At 41.4% G+C, this 26,303-nt stretch overlaps 1 protein-coding gene across 2 annotated transcripts in view; it reads left to right on the forward strand.

Moving 5' to 3' along the window:
• Window positions 1-26,303, forward strand: part of DIS3L2 (DIS3 like 3'-5' exoribonuclease 2) — a 323,449-nt gene that overhangs the window by 78,365 nt on the left and 218,781 nt on the right. For both annotated transcript variants that reach the window (XM_065880451.1, XM_065880452.1), the window contains exon 6: window positions 24,331-24,431. In XM_065880451.1, coding sequence (XP_065736523.1) covers window positions 24,331-24,431 — 101 coding nt within the window. The remainder of the gene's footprint in view (window positions 1-24,330; window positions 24,432-26,303) is intronic.

Here is a 26,303-nt window from a genome sequence, read left to right on the forward strand (position 1 = left end):
GTGGCCTCACTGAGTGAATTTGGGAGCGCTCTGTCCTCTTCAATTTTTGGAATAGTTTGAGGAGGATAGGTATTAGCACTTCTTCATATGTTTGGTAGAATTCCCCTATGAAGCCATCCAGTCCTGGGCTTTTGTTGGCTGTGAATTTTTTAAATTACAAATTCAATTTCACTACTAGTGATCAGTCTATTCATATTGTCTGTTTGTTCTTGATTTAGTCTTGGCAGGTTGTATGTTTCTAGAAATTTGTCTGTTTCTTCTAGGTTATGCAGTTTGTTGGTGTATAACTGTTTGTAGTATTTCCTTATGATTTTTTGTATCTCTGTGGTATTGGTTGTTATTGCTCCTCTTTCATTTCTAATTTTGTTTATTTGGGTTCTCTCTCATTTCTTCTTGGTGAGTCTGGCTAGAGGGCTATCAATTTTGTTTGTGTTTTCAGAAAACTAGCTCTTGGTTTCATTGATCTTTTCTGTTGTTCTTTTGGTCTCTATTTAATTTCCTCTCTGCTTTATTATTTCTTTCCCACTGCTGACTTTGGGTTTTGTTTGTTCTTCTTTTTAGATGGTAGGTTAGGTTGTTTATTTCAGATTATTCTTGTTTCTTGAGGAAGGCCTTTATCACTCTAAACTTCCCTCTTAGAACTGCTTTTGCTGCATCCCATAGAGTTTGTGTTTCCATTTTCTTTTGTCTCGAGGTATTTTCTGATTTCCCCATTGACCCATGTTGTTTAGTGTTTACATGTTTGTGCTTTTCCCATTTTTCTTTCTGTAATTGACTTCTAGTTTCATACTGTTGTGGTTGGGAAACATGCTTGTTGTAATTTCTGTGCTCTTAAATTTGTTGAGACTTGTTTTGTAGCATAGCATGTGATTTATCCTGGAGAGTATTCCTTGTGTTCTTGAAAAGAATTTGTATTCTGCTGCAGACAACTTTATTTAAACCTGTGATTCTCAAGTTATTTGGTCTCAGGACACTTCTGTGTTCTTAAGAATTATTGAAGACTCCAAAATGCTTTTGTGTATGTAGGTTATATCTATCAATATTTCTGTATTTAAAATTAAAACAAAGAAAGCCTTAAAATATTGCAAAATAAGTGTACTTACTTCTAGTTGTGTTTCTGTGTACATTTAAGGAAAACTTCAGATTTTAAAATAATGATTTATTGGGCATTAGTGAGGTTAATGATTTATAGTAGATAAAACCATAGTCAAAATACTGAGGAGAAAAATGGAATTAACTTCTAAAATATACTTGTTTGTACTTTAAATTGATAATCTTAGAAAATTCTAGAATACACAAGAATACATAAGCACACATTCTATTGTTCATTAGAGCAGGGATTAGCAAAGGTATTCTGTAAAGGACCACATAGTAAATATTTCCAGCTTTGTGGGATACACCAGAGACAGAGTCTTCTGTGTCACAACTACTCAACTCTGTTTTTGTAGCCTGAAAGTGGCTGTGGAGAATATGTAAATGAGTGGACATGGCTGGATTTGGCCTGTGGGCCAGTTTAGTTTGCTGACCTCTACTTTACAGACATGAGAAAATGAGAGTGAAAGAGACAAATAATGTCTTAGTATTATTATGAAAAGAGTCTTGACCTTGTGGGCCTTTGGCAGGATCTCAAACCACACTTGGAGAACCACTGGTTTAAGCTACTGAAATTGATAGTCGATGCTGAACAAGACTTTAATGAATGTTTTAATTATTTACTGTTAGGAAATGCAACACGCTAATTAAAATAATTTGGGTAAAAATCTGTTGCCTCAATTTTTGCTCAATTGTGGGGTCTTTTTTGGGGACTGTGCCCCGTTTTGCTGTTTTGACTATAGTATGGTCTATGTATGTCTTAGTTTATCAAACCTATTCATAATGTGAATTTTGAATCTTACATCTTCTTAATATGTTTAATAGTTTATATATAGCATTATTGCACATGAGAAAAAACTTGAGTATTAGAAAAAAAACATTGAGTATTTTGTGTTGTTTAGTATTAATTTGAAAGGAAATTTTTTCCAGCAATTTCCTACATGTAATTGTTGATATATAAGAAAGCTATTGGGGTTGTTGTGTGTATCTTTAAACTGGATACCTTAATGAATGCTCTTATTATTTCCAATAATTTTCTAGTTGGTGGCTTTGATTTTCTAGGTATAAAACAATTTTATCTGCAGATAATAATTTTGTCCCTAACTTTCTAATTTGTGCTTCTCATTTTTTCCTCATGTCATTGGCCATTGCTTTAAGAACTGTATTACATAATAGTGGTGATTGCCTTCTTCTGGACTTTAACAGGAATGCTTCCAGTATTAAACCCTCAAGCACAGTGCTGGTTGTTCGCTTCAGACCTAGTTAGCCAAGTGTCCTTTTTCTTTTTTAACTAAAAGTTTCTATTGGGAATGGATATTGAATTTTTCTTTCAGGTGCCTTCTGAGCTTCTTTCAAGATTTTGGGTTTTTTTCCCCTTTGGCTTGTTCACTTGATGACACATAACGTTGAATAATTCTTGCATCCCTCATACAGCCATGACTCTCTCTTGGTCGTGGTGTATAGCATGTTTTAACATGTAACTCAGTTCTGTTTGCTGATATTTATTTATGATTTTTGGATTTAAAATACAAAATGTGTGATTTGTCTGCAGTTTCTTCTTATTGTGCTGTCTTTTTTGTGTTTTGGTATCAGGCTCTGTTAACTTTTTGGGAAGAACTGGGGAGCCTTTCTTTTTCTTGCTGCTTTGGAGCAGTCAGAATAGCATTGAGAATGATCAAGTGTTCTCAGTACTTGAAGCATTTAAAGAACACATGGTTGGAACATGGGTTGGGCTTTCTTTAGCTGGCAGCTTTCTCCATGTGTAATGATTATTTTGTTTCTGTAGGGTTTTTTCCCTCTTGCATTAATTTTGATAATGCAAAATTAAAATTATATTTTCCAGGAAAATCATACATTTTCGCCACCTATTCTAATATTTTAGAATAGAGTTGTACGAAGTTTTTTCAATTAATTTCCTCTGCATCTATAATCAAACCTTTCAGTTTTCCCCTCATTTTTTATTACACTAGGAAGTGACTTGTCTGTTTAATTTTTAGTAGAAACTTATTTCTACTATTTTTATTTATTGTAAGTAATCTCTACCTTTATCTTGTATTCCTAAGGACTTTCTTTTAAACATGTTAAGTCTGAGGTGGTCATGTATAGTTGGAAATGTAGGTTGAAGTTGACGTCAGAGATTGGATTGGAAATGTAGTTTAAAGCGTCATTGGCATCTGTTTAGGTCCTTGAAGAACCCCTCTATTCTAAGAGTTTCTTTAAGGGACTGTCAAAGGATGGGGGCCTACCTATTCTCTTCTGCCACCTGAGTTTCCCTCCTTGAAAGCAATAAATATTATCACACTATTCCCTGCCCTACACTCTCTATAAGAAACAGAAACTCTTGTGGTTTTAAAAATCTTTTGTGTGTGTGATAAAATATATATAGCACCAAATTTGTCTTTTTAACCATGTTTATGTTTACAATTCAGTCCCATTAATTACATTCATGGTGTTGCACAGCCATTACTATTATCTAGTTCTATTCCCACACGTTTTTTTAATCATGCTAAACAGAAACTCTGTAACCATTAAACAACTCCCCATTTCACCCACCCCAGTCTCTGCTAACCACTAATCTACTTCCTCTCTATAAATTGTCTCTTCTTGATATGTCATATAAGTGGAGTCATACAATATTCCTCCTTTTGTGTCTGGCTTATTTCATTTAGCATAATGTTTTCAAGGTTCATCTATGTTGTAGCACGTGTCAGAATGTCATTCCTTTTCATGACTGAGTAGTATTTCATTATATTGAATATACCACATTTTGTTTATCCATTCATGTTGATGGACACTGGTTTGTTTCCACCTTTTGGCTATTGAATAGTGAGTAATGCTGAAATGAACATTGGTGAGCAAGTATCTGAGTTCCTGTCTTCAATTCCATTGAAATTATACCCAGTAGTAGAATTGCTGGGTCATATACTTAGCTGTTTGAGAAATGTGGGTGTTTTTAAAGGAATTTTTAAATTGTTAAATACATAGTTATTAGAAGGGTTAACAGAGATAGAAAACCATGATGAATTATAACAATCTTGAAAAAATAATATTTGTTCTTTACTGAAATATGATCGAAGCTTGTCCAGTTCTTTCTCTGGCTTGTCATTTTCACCTTCTCCTCTTCTCATTTTTTATCATTGAGTCAGTCCTACCTATTTTCTCTTTGACGTATCAACAGTCCTAGGGAGCTTGGGTTTCAGAACATTTTTCTAACATTACAAGTAATTTATTTTCTAGAATATACTCTGCCCCAATCCATTCCTTACAGCACCTAGAATAGACCTGCCTGTCAGCCTTCTTGCTAGTACTTTAACACCAAATTATTGGAATAGAAATTTAAATAAAAGCAAGTAATCTATATTAAATGTAGTTCATGCTGTTACCTGGAAACAGAAGTTCCCAGGCCTCTAGTATGTCTGTCACTATGTGTGCCTGCCCTTCTCCTCAGTAGAGGTAAATGAAGACTTGAAGGTCTCTGGAGCCACACCCCCCTACCCATGGTTCTTTTAGCATCTTTGCAGTATTGCACTCTTGATTCTCTTGCTTGCTGTCCACTTTTAGCTTTATACTTGCCTCCCTGAATTACTTAATAATCTACTTTTGGGGGGCTTACTGGTAATAAAAATGTAGATCAGCATCTTTGTGTGATGGTATCATTTTCTCCTTATTTCCAGTCACCCTTGGAATCTTTCTTCCAAGTCTGTCTACTCATCCCTCTCTCTGGTACTTTCCAGGTCAGGCTAGTCTATGCTAGTGATGAGGGTCATATCTGTTTACAGTTGCATTACTATAGAAATCATAAAATTCTGGACCTACATGAGTCCTACAAGATCAGGTACTCTCCTTGACAGGTGTTAGTCCACCCCTCGGGGCTTCCAGTGGAGTACTTCACATTATTTATAAATATTTCATGACACTAAATGAAAATAGTTCATTTGCTTTAAGACTGCAAGGTCAACTTATTTTACTTTTGATACAAATGATACTAGCCTACCATGGTAACATTGACTTTTCTTGGTGATCAGAGGCTCTAACTAACAGTTGTGTGTTTTTGATAAAAAACAGGGTAACAAATTAATTTTTGATGCAGTTAAGTTACTAAAAATACTTCAAAGTGTGAGATCTTAGGCAAAAATTAATTTTAAAAAATGTATTGTAAAAAATTCTGCTCTGATTAAAAGGTTAGAAACAACGGATCTAGTTCACCCCCCTTTTTTTTTTTACAGACGAGGAAACAGACTCAGAGAGGTTACTTGGCATGTCCAGTGTCCCACAGGAAGTTAGTGAGTTTGTAAAAGAAAAACACCTTGTACCTCAAATAACAACAGACAGTTTCTACAAATGCGTTATATTTTTTGAAGAGCAGATCACGCCAGATCAGTTTAATTTCTTTCTAAAAGGATATGTTGAGTATTGTTCATTGCCCATCTAGAGTCTATTTCCCTCTTTCCCTTTCCTGTATGCACCTAGATTTTCATCTGGACATCTGCCCCTTCCCCAGATTCCTGGGACTTTGAACTAGGTTGACCCCAGCTGCCAAGTTTTGGTTGCCTCATACCAGTTACTTGGTTACCTTATGCCAGTAGGATGTTCTGTGTAGCCACCTAGTCACATGTGGCTGTTGAGCACTTGAAATTTGTGACTGAAAAACTGACTTTTTAATTATACTTAATTTTAATTTTATTTTAAATAGCTACATGTGGTTTGTGGCTACTGCACTGGATGCTGCCGCTTCAAACCATTTCCTCTTCTCATAGGCACATGACCTAAGCAGTCTAATCAGGGTGACTCCTGCTTAGAATTCTGGGATGTAAGTAGTTTCCTGATGGATGTGAACATGAAAGATTTATCCCTGATTGGTACTGGAAGCTATCCTATGACTAGCCAAGTGCTGTGGATAGAAGAGTGGAGAAGCAGAAAAAAATCTGGGCCCCTACAACCATTAGAGGGCTGGGCCCTGGATCAACTGACCTTGAAGCCTGTTTTCCTTCTGGACTTCTAATTGCATTAGCCAGTGATTCACCTTTGAGATATAAGCCAGTTTGTGTTGAATGTTCTGTCATCTCAACTAAGAGCATCCAAGGAGATGCAGAGGGAGTGACAAGCCAGGCATTCTGCCACTTACTAGGAAGAGAAAGGTGAATGAAGAGTAAAATCCAGATGCTTGTCCTTGAGGTGCAATTATTCCATAAGAGGAGATATAGTAACAGACGTGTGTTCTGGATCGTGACTGCCTTAGTCCCCTTCCATGGGAATTGCCTTTACTAACGTGGTAGATGCAGTCTGCCCTGTCCCCGGGACGTTAGCTGGATCATGAGTAGACCCCTGACCTAAGAAACATCAATACATTGACTGGCCAGTGACCCGTTAGATTTTTTCCTCCACAGCTTGAGGACTCTGGGGTAACAGTGTCATGTGGAGTGAGGGCTGGAAACAAAGTCATTAGGGAACAGAGGCTTCTAGAAACCACAAATAGTGCACACAGAGAAGAGGGACAGATTTGCAGAGGGAGGGAGGGCCCATTCACAGAGGAAGGGGGAGAAGGTGAGAGGAGGAAGAGGGAGAGAAAATAAGACAATTTGCTCTCTAGGCCTTGAAGGATGAGTAGCTTTCCAGGCAAAGAAGGGTCAGAAATATTCTTGGCATGAACAGGGGCACAGAGGTGGATAGTAGGTAGAATAATACTTACAGTGGGAATAGTGCAGTGTACATGGTGGGGAGTTTGGAGGGGAGGCTAGAAAAATAGGCTGTGGTGAAGCTTTGTCCAGTTTTCTGTGGCTGCTAAGAGATCTGGGTAATGGGAAGTCACCCAAGGTTGTTAAGGAAAGGAGACTGATTGTTAGGAAGGGGGGAGAAGTTAGGGCATGGCATGAGACCAGTTAAGATGCTTGACCTGACTGAGAGCAATGGCAGCTGGAATGCAGAAGAAGGGATAGGTAGGCAAGATATTTCAGAACTAGAATCGTCAGAGTTCAATGGTAGATCAGATATGGGACTTAAGACAGAGGAACATTCAAGGATGAGATTAACTTGATATCTAGTTTAGCAACTGCATGGGTGTTGACATTCTTAAGAAAAATAAGACCAGGTATGAGATGGACTATGAATCTGGGTTCTGATTATATGTTGAATTTGAGTTACATGGGGGACACTCAAGTTATAATTGGAAATAGAAATATCGACCCAGAGGAGGATGGTGAGAGTAATAGATCTGAATATTATCAGTTGAAGCTATAGGAAATTGGTGAGATTATCAGGTAGATGGTCCACAGTTGGAATTACCTGAAGTAGTCATTATCCTACAAAACCAAGGCATAAGCTGGTAGATATGGAAAACTCAGGTGCAAGGATGGAGGGTGGGAAGTAACTCTGATAAAGATTTTGAAAGCCTTGTACAAGACCTAACAGAAAAATGTATAGAACTAAGAAGGAAGTGATGAGTATTTTTAAGAAATGAAAGAATGCCTCTCTTTTGTTAGTGGATATCAAACGATTAAAGATGATTTTTATTTAAAAAGACTGATTCTCACAATTATTTAAAATAACTTTTATTCAGGGAGGACCCCCTCTTTTTTTTTTTTTTTTTTTTTTTTGCATTTAACCGTTATTTTGAAAGAATGGATTGAAAGAGAAAAGTTCAATTTGGTATTTATTGAACTGGGAAAATGAGAATCATTACAGGTGGGGATGGTCAATGTCTTCATCCCCACTTCCCTCGACCTGGGATTCTGAGCACTTTCATCTGTGAAGTTAGTTTTCAGGTTATCAGACTCCAAGAAGGGAAGGCCCAGTCAAGTAGCTCTTCCCCGTTCACCCCTCTAGGCAGAATATGGAAGCTTTATTCAGTTGAATAATGAAGCCTTTTTTGTAACTTAGTGTTTAACCTGCTTTCTTAAGGTTTTGTGTGGATTTTTTGTCTTTTTTTTTTTTTTTTTTTTTTTTGCTTTGATAGAGACCCTTTCTTTGCCACTGTGCAGAACTATGATTCATCTTACTGGCATTGATTACCCCTCTGGGTCACTCTAAATAACGCCCGTTCTCCCTTGAGAACTACCAGGTAGATTTTTCAAGTCATGAGGCAACACGTCAGGGGAAATCTTTGCTTGACTGATGGAGTATTGGTAGCTATAACCTGTTGAGATTTACAAAAAGCTGTTGAAGACTCCAGCTAAGCCTATTGGGGGGAAGAAAACTGGCTTGTGTGGCTCTGGATGGGGAGAGGGAACTGGGTGTCCTACTCTGGGTGTAGAACCTCCACCATTAAGGACAGATCTTATTTAACATTTTGCAGTAGAAAATTGTCCCTGCTTTTCAGATACTGCTTAAAAAAAAAACGCAACAAACTAAAAAATAAATGAGTCACCCCTATCCCTTTAAGTGGAACCAGCCTCCCACCCCTGCACACCCTTTTACTAGGCCCCTGAGTAAAGCTCAGCTGCATAGTAAAGTTTCTCATCTCCGCTCCCAATTAGCTGACCCCTGTTTGGCCAGTCCCCTCAGCTCTGACTCATTTGCTTGAGGCAGAGGCAGCAATCGAGTATAAACTTGATAGTCTTGGGATCTAATGTTCATTTTGACCCTCCTTATTTCAAAGCTCTTTTGATACCAGCTTATATGGACTAAACTATTGTACTCTTGACTCTGCAGTTCACCCAGGCCTCACTGCACCTACTCTTCTAGGTATAAATGCTCCTTTGGCTAGCCCTGTTTGCATCTCCACCAGGGAAGGAGGATCCAATAAAATGTGGCAACACTCCTAGTAGGAAACAAAAAAGTACTGAACAAAAGCTTTTGCCAGTCATTCTTGCCTCTTACTGCTTCATTTTCCTTATTTGTAAAAAATCAAAAACAAAAAAAACTTCATAATAAATACCTGCCTTGACTTCTTCACAGGTCCTTGCGTAAATCAAATGAGGTAATGGAAGGGAAAGCACCTTAAAAAGAGTAAAGCACACATTTAGTTATGGGCATTTTCCAAATCATTTTTTGAAGCCTGTCGCCTCTTGAAGCAAGAGGTTCTCAGACCGCATGATGTAAGTGATGAGCTCTAATGGCTCTTTTTGGCTGTCCTTGTCCACCAGGGTTCTCCTGCCTGTCTCCAGCCTATGTTCTTTTTTTAAAAAAATAAATTTATTTATTTATTTTATATTTGGCTGTGTTGGGTCTTCATTGCGGTGCATGGGCTTCTCATTGCGGTGGCTTCTCTTGTTGCAGAGCATGGGCTCTAGGCGTGTGGGCTTCAGTAGTTGTGGCTTGTGAGCTCTGGAGTGCAGGCTCAGTAATTGTGGCGCACGGGCTTAGTTGCTCTACGGCATGTGGGATCTTCCCGGACCGGGGCTCGAACCCCTGTCCCCTGCCTTGGCAGACAGATTCTTAACCACTGTGCCACAAGGGAAGCCCCCAACCTATGTTCTTGCACCTGCCCACTCAGACCTCACATCCAACCAAACCGGGCCTTGTATTGTTCCTAAGCACTCACTTCCCTCTTCTGCATTTGTGTCTCTGTGCCTCCTCTTTTCTGCCATGAATGCTGCCTAATTCCCTGTCTCCTCCTGTGAAAATTCCTCTAACCTTCAAATGTCAACTGTCATTTTAAATGTGTATTAATTATTTATCGCTGTGTAACAAATTTGCTGCAGACTTAAAACAACACGTTTACTATCTCACATTTTCTGTGAGTCAGTAGAACATAATAAGAAATATATATTTGGCTTCTGCCCCTGGTTCCTGACACAGAGCTCCTAAAGACCTTGGAACTTCCTGAGTGATAGCAGTGCTAGGAGCATCTTTTGTTCTAATATGTGGTCTTTGACCCTGGTTCCTTGACACAGAGCTTCTAAAACCCTTGTCATTTCCTGAGTGATGATGGTGATAGGAGCATCTATTGTTCTGTGAGGCAACTCTTGGTGGACTCCTGGATAGCTTCAGGATGGGGTTGGTCATGAAATGATTCTAATCATTTCAGGCTATGGTTAGAAGCTTGAAATTTTCAGCCCCGTCCCCATCCTTCAGGGAGTGGAGAGAGGCTGAACATTGAATTAATATTTGATCATGCCTGCATGATGAAGCCTCCATAAAAATTTCTGAACTATGGGGTTTTGAGAGCTTCTAGCTTGGTGAATACATCCGTGTGCTGGGAGGGTGGTGCATCCCTCGACTCCATGGGGACAGAAGCTCCTGTGCTCAGGATCCTCTGGGCCTCCTATGTACCTCTTTGGCTATATCCTTTATGATATCCTTTATACTAAACCAGTAAATGTAAGTTAAATGCTGCCCTGAGTTCTGTGAACCGTTATGACAGATTATCAAACCTAAGGATGGGGTCATGGGAACCCCCTCAGTTTGCAGCCAACTCAGACAGAGTGTAGGTAATCTGGAGGCCCACTACTTGCATTTGCAGGCTGAAGTGGGGGGTGGGGGCAGGCAGTCTCATGGGACTGAGCCCTTAATCTGTGAGGTCTGTACTCTCTCCAGGTAGTTAGTATCAGAACTGAATTAAATTGTTGGCCACCAGGTGGTGTCCACAGAGACTTGCAGAATTGCTTGGTGTGAAAAACCCATACATTTTATATCCTAAGTGTTATGAGTAGAGGAAACAAGGTTCCCCTTTAGTCAGGAATCTGGGCATGGCCCAGTGTGGTCCTCTGCTTCAGGGCTTCTCACAAGGTTGCAATCAAGGTGTCAGCCATCTGAAGGCTCTACTGGGGAAGGGTGTTCTTCCAAGTTTATATGGTTGTTGGCTAGATTCAGTTCCTTGCGGGCTTTTGGACTGAGGACCTCACTTCCTTGCTGGCTGCTGGTGTGGGCCTCTCTGTATGGCAGCTGGCTTCATCAGATCCAGCAAGGGAGAGAGTCTGTTTTCAAGGTGGAAGTTACAGTCTTATGGAACGTAATCATGGAAGTGACATCCTGTTATGTTGGCCGTATTTTGTTGGTTAGAAGCAAGTCGTAGGTCCTGCCTGCACTCAGGGGGAGGGGTGTTATTCCACGGTGTGAAGAGCAGGAGCTGTGAGGGTCACTGGGGGCCGTCGTAGAGTCCACTCAAGCACAGGATGTTGTCCCCATGAGCCTGTACTTATTTCTTCCGGCTAGATGTGTGATCTTTCCTTTCCGTGACTCTTCTTTCTAGGTACTTGTTTCTTTTTTCAGTTCACATTCCATGACTGATATTATTATGGTTCAGTATTTTCTTTATTTCCCTCATATAACTGTTTTTTCTCATCTTTCACCTACTTTCAAGCCCCAGAACAGTCTTGTACTCAGCAAATGTTCTGCAAAAGATTACCCTTCCTTTCCTTCTTTGAAACTGAGGAAGAGCCAAACTAATTGCTTTCCCGTTTAACACCTGAATCCTTTTTCTGCACAGCAGCCACACAGGATCCATTATAAAACCTTCATATTTGTCAGTTTGGCATCAAAAGCAATGACTCATCCATGTCTATATAACCTGGCTGGAGTGATCTGCCTGATTTGCATTTAGAGCTAGAGGTTGTTACGTTATTAAGGAGAAGCAATTTTCCATTAAAGATGCTTCAAACATTAGCTGTTTTTGAGTGGTGTATTGTTCTGTTTCCCAGGGGGCTTGCTGGGTCTCAGAAATGATGCAGCCTGTAAGAATTTTTTCTTCTTTAACCTACCTGTTTTCGTTTGCCTGGTAATGATCATTTTGGAGTCCTATTTTTAGGTAATAGGAACTGAATTGATAAAGAGGCCTGACTCTTTAGAATAAGCATTTTAATACTTTCCCTTTTGCCCAAGCAGTGGGCTGGATCTCATTATCCCTGTTGGAAATGTTCAATAGGATGAAATATCACACGTGCTTTAAGAGACTTAGAACATGAGAGAGATATATGTTTGATATATGTGGATCACAGGCTCAGAACACAGCAAAACTCATCTACTTTAGCTTGCCATGCTTGGGCGGGGGGAGGCCAGTCTCTACTTAACCCTCTATGATAGCTCAGCACCTTTTTCATTTTTTGAAGTTTTGATGGATAGCTAGTCTTTGGAAGACAGGTAAAGAAACACTAGTCAGATTTTAGTAAACACTGTGTTTCTGGTGTTGAAATGATCATGTCACAGTAACAGGTCAGGCTTGTCCCCTTTAAGAAAAACTCAGATGGAAGTCAACTTAAACTTGGAGGAGTCATTCATCTGTTGGGAAAGATGCAGAATTAGTAAGTTAAAGCCAGCTATAGATGGGAGCACAGAAGTATGTGGGCCTACATTTTGGGTCTTTTGGGAGCCATGAAGCTAAAAGCCAATTAAAGCTTTAGTAGAGAGAAATTTAGAAGTGGTTTCTCCTGAGCAAGAGAAAGATTTGGAGCAGAGAGTGCTCAGAGAAAAGCAGTGTTGATGATGTAATTAATACAGTTAACAGCTGGGAATGGGAATCAGTGCGAAGCCGCATCTGAGAAGACCCTGGGAAGGACTCAGGTTTGGCCACGAAAATCACTCTACCCAGGGCACCGCTTCAGCTCAGGAACCTGAAGGTATCTTCATGGTCAGCCTGGGGAGAAGGGTGACCAAGTTCTGACACAGTGAGTCCCCCTGTTCTTCATCTCTCACCAGTCTGTAAATTAGAACAAGGAAGGAAATTTGGGTAGTGAAGGGATTTTTTTCCTTTTAATGCTTGAGTATTAGCTTTCTTTTCATTCATTTATTTATTCTGTTACTCTTATATGAAGTCCTTCTTTCCCCAGTCTATACACATCTGTCTACTTTCAGACAATGTTATCATCTAATTGATATTCCCAATCTCTGCCCCAAGATGTAGAACGATATCTCCAGCTTGGGTAAAGGACGTGATCATACTTATATCGCATTGTCACCCCAAACTCAAAATGGGCCCAAGAGTTGATTGACTTCTCCCAGTACCTTGTCATTCAGGCACATCTTTCAAAAATCATGTTTTCTTTTCCATTCTCACTTCCACTAATCCTGTTCAAATCCTGAAGGTTGTGTGGCATCATAGGAAGAGGATGAGACTTAGGTTCGAATCCTGCCCTTGTCATTTCCTAGCTGGTATCCATGAGCAAGCATGTTATCATTTGGTGTTTGTGAGCCTCATTTCCTAAATGATCTTTTAGAGCCTCATCTCTAAAATTGGCATGATAATACTTGCTACCTCATTGGATTACTGGAGAGTATTAAATTTGGTAGTGCCTATGAATCATCTAACACAGTGCCAGGTGTATGCCACAGGTGCTCAATAACTAGTTACTATTTTGTACATTTTTTACTGTTACTATTTTGAATGCATTGAGTGCAGTGCCTGGCATGTTCAGGGCCACTGTTTTGGGAAGCCATTCGCATGTGATCCTCCCCTGGGATTGTGGAACCCAGCTCTGAATACATTAGGTATCCTTCACCTCCCTAGCACTTTTCAACAGATGAATTGGCTTCTACGTTTCAAAAAACCAGAGCTGTTGCCCGCCCCCTTCCTCTGTGGAACCCCCTCAGCTTTCCACTTAGGAATGGCTTGTGTCTAGACTCCTTCCCTCCTCCATTTATTTTGATACAATGAAGTTGGCATCTCTCTGACCTTCTGCCTGAGGTTAATCCTTCCCGCTGGGTTCTGGGTCCCCTCCCTTCCCGCCCAGGGTCCCCTCCCTTTCTTTGTTGTGCCCTCTTCAACCACACCTTCTTTAGTGATTCTTTCCTATCAGCAATTAACTGTGTTCAGGCTTCTCTTATCTTAAAAAAATACAAGAAACCATGTGTGATTCCTTTTTCCCTCTGCAGCGTCCACCCTGTGCTGTTCCCCACCTTCACAGCCAGCCTTCCGGAGCCTGGTGCACACCCTCGTCTCCGCAGTCAGTTCCCCGCACATGGCGTTATGCTTCACTCCATTTCCTCCTGTGACCGTGTCACTAAGCCTACACTGCTGACCATACTTTTCTTACTGAAACGCACGCTTTCTTTGGCTTCTCTGACTTCACATTAGGCTGATTATTCTGCTACCTTTCTGATCACACCTCAGTTTCTTTTGCAAACTTTTCTACTTGTGCTTTCTTTTTTTTTTTTTTTTTTTTTTTGCGGTACGCGGGCTTCTCACTTTTGTGGCCTCTCCCATTGCGGAGCGCCGCTCCACGGCACGTGGGATCCTCCCGGACCGGGGCACGAACCCGCGTCCCCTGCAACAGCAGGCGGACTCTCAACCACTGCGCCACCAGGGAAGCCCCTGTGCTTTCTTAAATAATGTTGTTCCTCACTGCTCTATCCTAGGCTCTCTTCTCTTCTGATTCTGAACCATCTCTGAGGGAACCAGTCTACTTATTCATTTGTCCTCTGTACGCACACGACATGCTCATTTCTGTCTCCAGCCCAAAACTCTCTCTTAAGCATCAGATCTAATATCCAACACCTCAAACTCGCTAAGTCCGACTGAACTTATATCCCCTCCCAATTGCCTGAAGATGCTCTTCCTATAGCAGGTCATGGCTCATTTGTCTAGAGCAGTGGTTCTTCACTTGAGTGGGCGTCAGAGTCCCCTGGAAAGTGTGTTCAGATGGCTGGGCCCCATCCCCAGAGGTTCTGAGTCAGTAGGTCTGGGGTGGGGTCTGAGAATTTGCATTTCTGGGAGTTCCCGGGTAATGCTGATGTTGCTGGTCAGGGGACTATACTTTGAGAACATCTGTTATAAGGAAATTAGGCAGTTTTTCCCATTCCTTACTCTACCCCTATAACTTCCCCAGCCCCCAGTTCCCAACTAGCATCTGAATAATCTTGTCAGTTTTGCTTTTTATAATAAATACCTCTCTATCTAGAACCCTCCATTCCCTCTGCCACTAGTCTGATTTATTGCAGTAACCTGCTAACTGGCCTTTCTGCCTCTGGTTTCACTTCTAAATCTGTTCCCCATATAGCAACCAGTGTGAGCTTCTTAAACCATAAGCCATTATTAGTCCCCTGACTGCTTTCTTCCGTAGCTCTCCATTGCCTTTGGGATAAGCCCAAACTTCGTAACGTTGACCTGGCCTCTGCCTACCTACGTGGCACCATCTCTTCTCCCTCCTTACTTTGCACAGAATTCACCAAGCATACAAAAAAGCACATGCAATCTAAATATATATTATATAGCAATTATTGAGTGCTTGCTGTGTTCTAGCCACTGTGGCACTTTTGCACGCATTAACTTCATTTCATCTTCCCACTAACTCTATAAGATGGATTACATTTTACAGATGAGGAAATGTGACCCAGTTTATAATGTTGCCATCCCTGTGTACCAGTCCTTTCCAGTCAGTTGTGTCCAGGGTAACAGGGTTGGATTCACTCAGAACTGACTACCAAGAGCTGATGATAATAACCATGACAACGACAGTAGTAGTAGTATCTAACAATTTTTGTTAATGTACTTTGTGCCGGGGCACTCCGTGTAAACATAACAAATGTATACTATTCCTGATTTCCAAAGGAGGAAATTGAGAGAGGGAGTAACTTGTTCAAAGGCACAAATTCAAGATCACAGGAACTAGGTTGGAATTTAGGTCTTGTGACTCCAAAGCTCATGGTTTTTTTTTTTTGAAAGTTTCATGACTTTTAAAAAAATAATTAATGAATTAATTTTGGGCTGCGTTGGGTCTTTGTTGCTGCGCACTGGCTTTTCTCTAGTTGCGGCAAGCGGGAGCTACTCTTTGTTACGGTGTGCAGGCTTCTCATCGCAGTGGCTTCTCTTGTTGCAGAGCACGGGCCCTAGGCACACAGGCTTCAGTAGTTGTGGCTCGGGGGCTCTAGAGCGCAGGCTCAGTTGTTGTGGTGCGTGGGCTTAGTTGCTCAGCAGCATGTGGGATCTTCCCAGACTAGCGCTCGAACCCGTTTCCCCTGAATTGGCAGGAGGATTCTTAACCACTGCACCACCAGGGAAGTCCCAAAGCTCATGCTTTTAACTACTCTGTCATTTCTGTGGGTGGAAGCAGTGAAGTTATTTAGCGAGCTGTTTATCACTTGGCATCTTCTAAAATTTAAAATCCTTCTATGTCTTTAAGTGAATTAAAAAAATTTTGGCAACCCTCCCATCCTCATTGGAACCCACCCGCATGCACCTGTCTTTCTTCTAGATCTCATCATACTGTGGTAAGAAGAGTTTGGAATTGGAGTCATACTGAGTTCTGATGCCACCTCTACTAACCATCTCCTTGGATGAACCCTGGGATAAATTACTTTACCTCTTTGAACGGCTGATTGCTATAAGAACCAGAATAGTAATGCTTCCCTCATGGGGTTGCTGAGAAAAATAAATGTGAGAATACCTGTCTCTTCTCTCCATCCCTTGTGCTTTTGCTTAATGTAACGTTGGGCATTATCACAGTAGCTTCCTTGCTGTGTTTCCTGCACAGATCACCACTAGGTGATCACCACTGCCCCTCTCCTGTTCTTAACTCCTGTCACTACTCACTAGGCTCTACACTGCCACCTGAAAAATATTTCTGAAATACAAACTCTAGCGACTTTCTGTAGATAGTAATGGTGAACTGTTATTCACACATACACCTTCCTACTGAAACAGCCAAAAATATTTAGATAAAATACAAAAACCAAACCAAACCCAGCCTTCTTCTTAAAGCATCAAAGAGCTCACAGGCATTACCAGGTTAAAATTAGGGTGGAAAACCCATGTAAGAGTGCAGGTTTGACCAGCGGTTGTGGGGGACAGATTTCTCACAAGAAGCTGGGACCCCAAAGGACTGCACTGTCACGGTGAGGGTGGACCTGAAACATACCAGCTCTCTTGTGGGTTTGCAGCCCAGGTTCAAGCTGACTGGCTCAACCAAGGAATCTCAAGTCTTGAATTGGTTTATGGGCTGGTTGTGCCTCTGGGTGTCTGGCAAAATCAAGTGGAAATTCTTTCAGAAGGAAGGTTTCTTCTGCCTAGGCCTCAGATTATTCAGTAACCAGCATGTAAATATAACCAGGCACCCAAGGAAACCATACTCCAAGGGCAAGAATCATCAGCAACCACAGACAACAGAAACAGCCCTTCATAAACGTCATCAGATATTGGAATCATTACCATCTATAAAAAACTACTGTGTTTAAAGAAATAAAAGATGAGCTTGAAGATATCTGCAAAGAATAGGAAACTATGAAATGTGACATAGCAAATTAAAAAAGGAATCAAATAAAACTTCTAGAAATAAACATAACAGTAATGAAATTTAAAACTCAGTGGATGAGGAAAAGTATATATTTGATTAAATATTTTAAAGAGAAGAACCTCGGGCTTCACTGGTGGCACAGTGGCTGAGAGTCCACCTGCCGATGTAGGATGTGGGTTTGTGCCCCGGTCCGGGAAGATCCCACATGCCGCGGAGCGGCTGGGCCTGTGAGCCATGGCTGCTGACCCTGCGTGTCTGGAGCCTGTGCTCCGCGACGGGAGAGGCCACAACAGTGAGAGGCCTGTGTACCGCAAAAAAAAAAAAAAAAAAAGAAGAACCTCAGCGGATGCATTTAACAGAAGATTGAATAAAGCTGAAGAGAAAATTAACAAACTGGAAGACGGTAAGAAAAAATTATCCAGAGTATGGCATGGAGAGACAAATAGAAAATGCAGAGGGAGCGGGTAAGAGACATAGAGAATAAAGTGAGGTCTAAATAAGTTTAATTAGAGACCTAGAAAGGAGATGAGAGAGAAAATGAGCGAAGGTGAAATTTAAAGATAATGGCTGAGATTTTCCATAACAGTTGAGATACCAAACCACAGATTTACAACCAATGATTGTAAGTAGAATTAAAAAAAAAAATCCATACTTAGATACATCAAGATGAAACTACAGAAAACCAAAGGGAAACTCTTAAAAGCAGCTAGAGAAAAAGACAGATTATCTTCAAAGGAGCAATAGGCTGACCCTTGACTCCTCATCAAGTATAATTCTGATTATGTTATTCTCATATTTTTCAGTGGCTTTCCATCCCTAAAACGTAAAATACATGCTCTTCAGCATGTCATGTGAGGCCTTTCGTGGTCTGGTCCCTGCAACATGTTTAGACACAGAGAACCTTTGTCCTTCTCATTTTACTCTTGATTAGGTGCCTTACGCATGGTCTTCCTTTCTGGGATGCTCCCCTTGCCCATCCATCTAGCCAGCTCCTACTCAGCCTTCCCATTTTAGCTCGGGTGTTCACTGTCAAACTCCCTGGCTCCCTTCTCACTGCCTTTGGACACACTGCTTGCCAGCAGTCACCAACTCCATGTACTTCAGTATTTGTTTGCATTTTGTTTCATTTCTAGTACACGAGTATCCAAGGACAGAGCCAGGGTCATTTGTAGTGCCTGACACTCCACAGATATTCAGAACCTTCATTGAGTTGATGCCAGCATTTCAAGGAGTCCCACGGCCACTTAAGCAATATCTTGATGTAGGTTTTCATGGCTCTTCCCATGATGCTCTGATTCTTGCTTGTGTGGAGCAGGCTGCCACAGTTAGCACCAGGATCCCTGAATGATGTCATCGGCTGGCTCTACCCCTTCAGTACTTCCATTTCCTTGGTGAAACTGGAATAACAATATCCACTCTACCTATCATATGAAGTTATGGTGTGGATCAAATGAGGTGATGTATGTCAACACACTATGAACGTTCTGTGGCACCATACAATTGCAGTAGCTTTATTTCAGAGTGAGAGATTTGCTTGGGCTGGCAAACTTGCAACACAGAAAATGATTCTTTGTTGTTGTTTTTTTCCATAGTCACAGGAGACTGTTTCCTTATTTTTTTTCTAATTAATTAATTAATTTTATTTTGGCTGTGTTGGGTCTTCGTTGCTGCGCCCGGGCTTTCCCTAGTTGTGGTGAACAGGGGCTACTCTTCATTGTGGTGTGCATGCTTCTTATTGTGGTGGCTTCTCTTGTTGCGGAGCATGTGCTCTAGGCACTCGGGCTTCAGCAGTTGTGGCGTGCGGGCTCAGTAGTTGTGGCTTGTGGGTTCTAGAGCACAGACTCAGTAGTTGTGGCACACGGGCTTGGTTGCTCGGCGGCATGTGGGATCTTCTTGGACCAGGGCTCGAACCCGTGTCCCCTGCATTGGTAGGTGGATTCTTAACCACTGCACCACCAGGGACATCCAGAAAATTATTCTAACATGAATGTTACCTTGCCCTGTGAGGACTTGTGTTGTCATGCCAACATTTCAATGGGGAGAGGGGCCCGGAAAGTAACTTTTCCTCGTTGGTTGATTTTGAGAGATCTGAGGGGAATCGTTTTCATGGACCAAATTTATATTACAGTTTTCATTGAGTTCTTGGTGGAAATTGTAAATTTCTGTGACCCTTCATTCAGAGATGAGAAAGCTTGGATTTGTCAGAGTTTGTCACTCTTTTAATTGGAAAGATTGAAACAGCTTTTTGCCCAATTCCTTGCTTTTTTCTTCACGTTGCCTTTACTTAGCGTCACAGTCTAATCATCTGAAAACCTGATGGATTTGTCAAGTGTTAAGGATCATCAGCCTTGTCAGTCCATTGTTTCTGTGTGGGGAGCCCAAATCAGACTCATTTCTAAGGCAGTGGCAATGCCAGCTCCAGCAAACCACGGTGTTTTACTTTTGGAATGTTTGAAATAGAAGTTTCAGGTAATCTGTATAAAGAGATTAGGATTTTACTGGATTTTCCCTCTTAGGGTGTTTTTTTGGAGAATATAGTGAGCGGTTGCTTATATTTGTAGTATGTCCAGTTTTTAGAAAATTCTGTTTTCTAGATGAAGAATTTTGGTAGTCACTAGTTTCTGGACATTTTTAACTGGAAGGGGCCGCAGAATGCATGGGGCCGGCTCTGCCTTCAGTACGGCAGACTGAAGGCTGTGGGGAAACATGACCTTTTCCTTCCTTGAGGACTGCCGGCAGCTCTCCCTTCTTCTAGTAATTCATCAGGGAGTTTCAGCGTTCTGTGAAAGCATTTTCCCTGATAGTCAATCAAAAGCTCTTTTAACTTAAGCCCCTTTTCTTTTTTTTTTTTTTTTTTAAGCCCCTTTTCTTGTACTAAGTCATTGATAGTGATGGAGGCACACTTCGCAGCATCCTTCTCGAAAATGTCTCTCAATCTTGCGTCTGTTCACTGTCACTGCCACTATCTTAATTTAGATTCTGATTGCGTCTCATCTAGGCTGTAACCCCTGCTTCCTAAGCTCTCTGCTACTATTGTCTCTCCACTCTGGAGCGCTGCCATATTCACGGCTCTAAAATGTATGCGTCCCTGGCCTTTCTAGTGCTTTGTAGGGTAGTATCCAAGCTTATCAGTTTCACTGTCTGGACCTGTGTGTTAGGAAGTATGTTCTGCTGAGAGTGGCGTTAAATCCTAAAATATCAATGGCTTAAACAAGAAAGTTTATTTCTGTCTCACAGAAAAGAAGAACAGAGGTAGGCAGGTCAAGGCTTATAGGTTAGCTGCATGGTCTTCAATTCTGCTCTGCACAGCAGAATGCACTGTTGTCCTGTAGCCTCCAGGACCAAGATAAGTGCTTGAGGTCCAGCTGCCACATCCACACTCCAGCCAGCAGGAAGGAGGAAGAGGGAAAGGCTGTACCTCCGTCCTTTAAATCACAGCACTTTAACCTGCATCTCATTGGCTAAAACATAGACATCCAGGCCATGTTTAGTTACAAAAAGACTGAGGGAGGTAGTCTTCTAACTAATACTAGCTAAAATAAAAAAAAAAAAATAAAATCGGAGTTCTGCCTAGTAGGAAAGAAGAGAATAGATAAATTGGGCGGTAACTAGAATCTCTGCCATAGGACCTATCCCACCTCCCCGCCAGTTTTGTTCCTTTCCCCATCCAGTCCCTTCCTGCCCAACACTTGTGTCCTCAACCCGTTAGTAGCTACAATAAATCTCTTACTAATCCTTTACCATGTCAGGCTCTTTCACAGCTCTGGGCCATGTACAAGTGCTGGCCTTTACCTGGAATGCCCTTCAACTTTCTTTCTCCAAAACATCTGTATATCCTTCAAGTCCAACTCACTTCCTCAGTGAATCTTGCTTATTTCCTTAACATTGACAGCACATTACTTCATACTTGAGCATATATCAGTGGAAGAGCTTCAGGAACTTAGTAGTTGAAAACACTTGGGTTTGAATTTCTTCTCTGCAACTTGGGCTGGAAAACTATAAATATGGAAGTTCTTGGCGTATAAATTATACTTAGAGCCATAGTGCAGATCTCTCTTCTTGAGTTCCAGATCTTCATGTTGAACTGCTTACTCAGTATCATCACTTGAAGATCTCACAGGTGGCCTCTCAAATAGAACCACCTCTGAAGTAGAACCCTGGATTTTCACCACCTCTTCTAGTCTTTCCTGTGCCAGTAATGCCTCCATCAGCCTAGCTGCAGATGTTAGAAAGCTTGAAGTAATCCTTTATTTCTTATATCTAATAATCCTTAAACTCTCACATCTAATTACCACCAAAGTCTATTAGTTCAACTCCAAAATATCTCTTAAATTGATCCTTTTTTTTTTTTTTTTTTGCGGTACGCGGGCCTCTCACTGTTGTGGCCTCTCCCATTGCGGAGCGCAGGCTCCGGACACGCAGGCTCAGCGGCCATGGCTCACAGGCCCAGCCTCGCTGCAGCATGTGCGATCTTCCCGGACCGGGGCATGAACCTGTGTCCCCTGCATCGGCAGGCGGGCTCTCAACCACTGCGCCACCAGGGAAGCCCAAATTGATCCTTTTAATTCCATCTCCAGTGCTTGTATTGTAGCACTATCCTCTTGTGTCTGGACTTCTGCGATAGCTCTTAACTGGTCTCCCAACATCCCCTCTTAGGTTGGCTGAGTCTCAGGTTAGGCAGTCACTTTCTTGAACAAAATCCTTAGCCAGCTTCCTATCGTATGTAGGTTTAAACTCAGGATTCTTAACTTCTGCAAGGCCCCATCTGGCTCGACTCCTGTCTACCGCTCATTTCCATTTCTGGCCATGCCCATTCTTGTTCATTGTCCTCCAGCCACATGGTCTTTCTGTTCCTGATTGTGCCAGGGACTTCCCATCTCCACCCCTTCCCAAGTACCATTCCCCACTTGGGGTCTTTTGTCCCCTTCCTCACTCCTACACACACCATCCTCATATCTCAGCGTCAGTGTCACTTGCACACAGGACCTTTCTCTGACTTCTTAGTCTAAATCATATGTTCTCTTCTCTTCCTCCTTGGGAGTGCTCTTTCATTCTTAGCATTCATCACAGTTTATAATTCTATATTTATTGAGTGCCTATTTATTGAATATCACTCCAGCATTAAACTGTATGTTCCATAAGGGCTGGAATCATCTTTCTTTTATTCACACTGAATCCTCAATGCCCAGTGCTCCGTAAACACACATGGTATAAATGAAGGAACAAATGACCTTGTGATTAAACGACGCCATAGATTCTCTCATTAAATTGACAGCTTTGCTACTCGCTGTGGCAAGACGTAGTTGTTGGAAACCTGTTAAGGTGATTCACTTTTCTAAACTGGCAGTGTGTTTCTTCACATTCATTGAACATATCTGTGGTGCTCACCTGTAAGGCTACAAGCTTCAGTTTAATTTATTAGGGTGCATCTTTGTCTGAACAAAGCCTGATTTCTGCCGGGATATCCTTATGAACACAGAGCCTGAAAAGGTCGTGTTCAGGTGTGATCTCTGAGAATCGTAATTGGGCCCATTTCCATGGCTTGCCCTCTTTTTTTGAATGCCACCTGGCGTAACCTTTGGAACAGAAGACTTGCTTGTTGTTGGGATGGAATCTGAAGCAATAGTCATTTTAAGACGGAGCCACCAGTGACCGTTACAGAAAGCTGCATGCCCAGGATTTGGGCTGTCTCGGAAAGACCCTCACTACCCTGTCTTGATTGCCAGCTCTTGAGACCAAACTCGGATATCAGATATCTAGGTAGAGTATACTTGTTCATGGTAATTCCAGCCTCCTAATCTTTCATGAATTACCTGTTGTGTAGAACACGTTGGCAAGATGTGTTATGGAACTGGTCAACAACTTGTGTGGGTTTTTTTCTCCCTAAGAGTATAAAAGATGTTGTTCTGAAAGCATCTGATGATTTTGGAATCCTGAACTTGGTCTAAAATAAAAGATGAACTTGGATGATGTCCCTCTTTTACAGGGTGATGAAGAGGGTGATCGACAATGGGAAAGTTTTCATTTGTTTTTCTTTTTAGGAAACAGAATTCTGCTTTCAGTGGGCACTATGGTGCGTAGATTTTAGCATAGATGGAAAAGCATACAGTTGATTGTTCTTAAGCCCCAGTAGGTCAGATCATGTCAGTGTTTCCAGAGTACGCCCAGAGTAAAGTTGGCTTTTAGCTGAGCCTTTGCTAAGAGGCAGCCAGTCCTGAAAAGGATTTATTTATTTATTTTGGCCTTGGTAATGTCTAAATGATGATAAGTACAAGTCTCTCTTAGCTAGCTGGAGTGGGTCCCACATGAATTGGTTGTGACCCCTAGAATCCAGAAACTCCAGTAGAGTTGGATAAGAATATTTTGTGGGGGAAATCTAATGTAACGCATGAAAATATAAAATATTAAATGTTCAGAAGTTTGTAATTTGCTGCTTTTTTTCATGAGTGGTTTTAATACTTCTGGTCCAGAGCCTAACTCCCTCTTTAGTGGTTTCAGTTTCTTGGGTGAATGTGAATTTTATAAGTTTTTTAAGAAAGGAAATTAAACATTAAAAGACTTTAAGTACTTTACTCTTTATATAATATCACTAAGAAAAGCCAGGAAAATCAGGGTTGGCTTTTTTATTTGTTTATTTAATAAATATAATCTATTTTCCACCATTTTGTTTGTTATGGCTGTACCAGAGTACTTTTAAAAGTTAACATTTATTTTGATTTTGTTTTATTTCAGTGGATGTGCATAATAAGTTAACCTATCTCTATTCTTCATTGTGGGCTGGGGCAGTGTATAACATTTAGTTATTTTGGCATTTTGACACATAGGCGATTTAGTTTCATTCAGCATAATTTGATGCTCTCCACTTGTATGATGCCTAACATATGAATAATGTTAAATAGATAAAATGCGGCCTGCTGAGTGTGAGCATTTCTACAAGTTAGTGACGTAACTGACCTTAGCCAAGTCACCTAACCACTGTGGGCCTGGGTTTCCTTTTCTGTAAAATGAGTAGTTTGGGGTAAATGGTGTCCAAGAATCCTTGCAGCTCTGAATTTAAAAATCCCATGAGTCTGTATGCCTAATAGGTATGTGTCTACCTGATTCCTCCTCCTCTTCTTTTCTCTTTTTTTTAAATTAGGAAAAGAGGATGCTGGTGCACCAGTTACAAAAGACGAGAACACCTTCATGTCACAGGACACAAGAGCTTTACCAGAGAAGTCGCTGCAGAGATCAGCAAAGGTCTCTGCCTGTTTCCTTCACTTGTCTGGCTGGTAGCTGAGCTACCTGTTGGAGGCCTCTCATACAATTCAGTTAGGACTGTAGTTGGTCAGTTAATCAGAAAAGTCAGTGGAAGCAGGGAATCATAAAAAGTGAATTTTTTTCATAACTTTAAACATATATTCATCTGTCTGTCTTTGGATGAAGGGCCAAGGCCTTTTCTTTGCATGTGGGTATGTTTATTAAGGTTCTGCATTATCTTTTTCTGCATAAACTGCACTTGTAATGTGACATCTATGATTTCCAGTTTGGTTTATTTAAAGTGGAGTGAGAGGGACTTCCCTGACGGTCTAGCGGTTAAGACTCCACGCTTCCACTGCAGGGGGCATGGGTTTGATCCCTGGTCGGGGAAATAAGATCCTGTGTGCCGTGCGGCACGGCAATAAATGAATGAATGGAGTGAGAATTTAGGCACTGGTGAAGCAATATGAATGTAGACTCCTTCTAGATTTTTAGTTTTTTGCTCCAATTTTTTTTATTGTTGTCACGACCATATCTAATTCAAAAGTAAGTTTTTAATAAGTATTTTTTAGTTTCTCCAAAGTATTTAATTCAGTTGTCCAGTAACAAAAGCAATTTGTATTTTTGCGTAATTCAATTTTATTTTTTAATTATATATGCTAGGACTTCCCGGGTGGTGCAGTGGTTAAGAATCCACCTGCCAATGCAGGCGACATGGGTTTGAGCCCCGGTCTGGGCAGATCCCACATGCCACGGAGCAACTAAGCCCGTGCGCCACAACTACTGAGCCTGTGCTCTAGAGCCTGTGTGCCACAACTACTGAAGCCCGCACGCCTAGGCCCTGTGCTCTGCAACAAGAGAAGCCACTGCAAGGAGAAGCCCGTGCACTACAACAAAGAGGAGCCCCCGCTCGCCACAACTAGAGAAAGCCTGTGCACAGCAACAAAGACCCAACACAGCCAAAAACAAATAAAATTAAATCTTAAAAAAAAAATTATATATGCTAGTGACATATTCAGATATGAGATCAAACACAGCTGATCCTCGCTACGCAGGTAGCTCCTGGTGGAAGGAGTGGTGCAATGACAAAGGATGGAGTGTGTGATAGCATGAGGTTTTCCTTTACCAGAGGCATCCGCCAGCACGTGTAACCTGGGAATGCGGCATTGCCACTCAGTCTAGCAAGTTGGATAGGAGAGTGTCTCCTGCGTATCGACATGAGGAATTTCTAAATTATATTACATATATTTTACTCTCCCCTGCCAATTGCCCATTCGTTTATCTAGATCTTTATTTTAATAAGCTTTTCGTATTATTATTTTTTGTGGTACGTGGGGCTCTCACTGTTGTGGCCTCTCCTGTTGCAGAGCACAGGCTCCGGACGCGCAGGCTCAGCGGCCATGGCTCACAGGCCCAGCCGCTCCGCAGCATGTGAGATCTTCCCGGACCGGGGCACGAACCCGCGTCCCCTGCATCGGCAGGCGGACTCTCAACCACTGTGCCACCAGGGAAGCCCTTAATAAGCATTTTGAGTACTAACCATATACTAGGCAATATGATAGGTGTGAAAGAGTATAATGAACGGAAAGATCGTGGGCTGGGTCTGGCTCACAAGTTTGTGTTTTGCTTGACCTGTGCAATATTTAAAAATTTTGGCTTAGTAGCTTATATGAAAAAAAAAAAAAAAAAAGAAAAGGAATGTCAGGCTTCTGGCGTCTCTTGATGAAACAAAACATCCAGCAACAGTGGGCCACATTCTTAAATGACTTTGGTCAGAGCTGAGTAGAGGCAACCTCTGTCAGTGGAATTTGTGTTCTGCAATTTGCTGCTGCCCCCCAATGGTGCTTCCTCTCTTGCTATTTTTGGTTTTGG

This window comes from Phocoena phocoena, chromosome 7 (genome assembly GCF_963924675.1).
Source record: "Phocoena phocoena chromosome 7, mPhoPho1.1, whole genome shotgun sequence".
Lineage (NCBI taxonomy): Eukaryota > Metazoa > Chordata > Mammalia > Artiodactyla > Phocoenidae > Phocoena > Phocoena phocoena.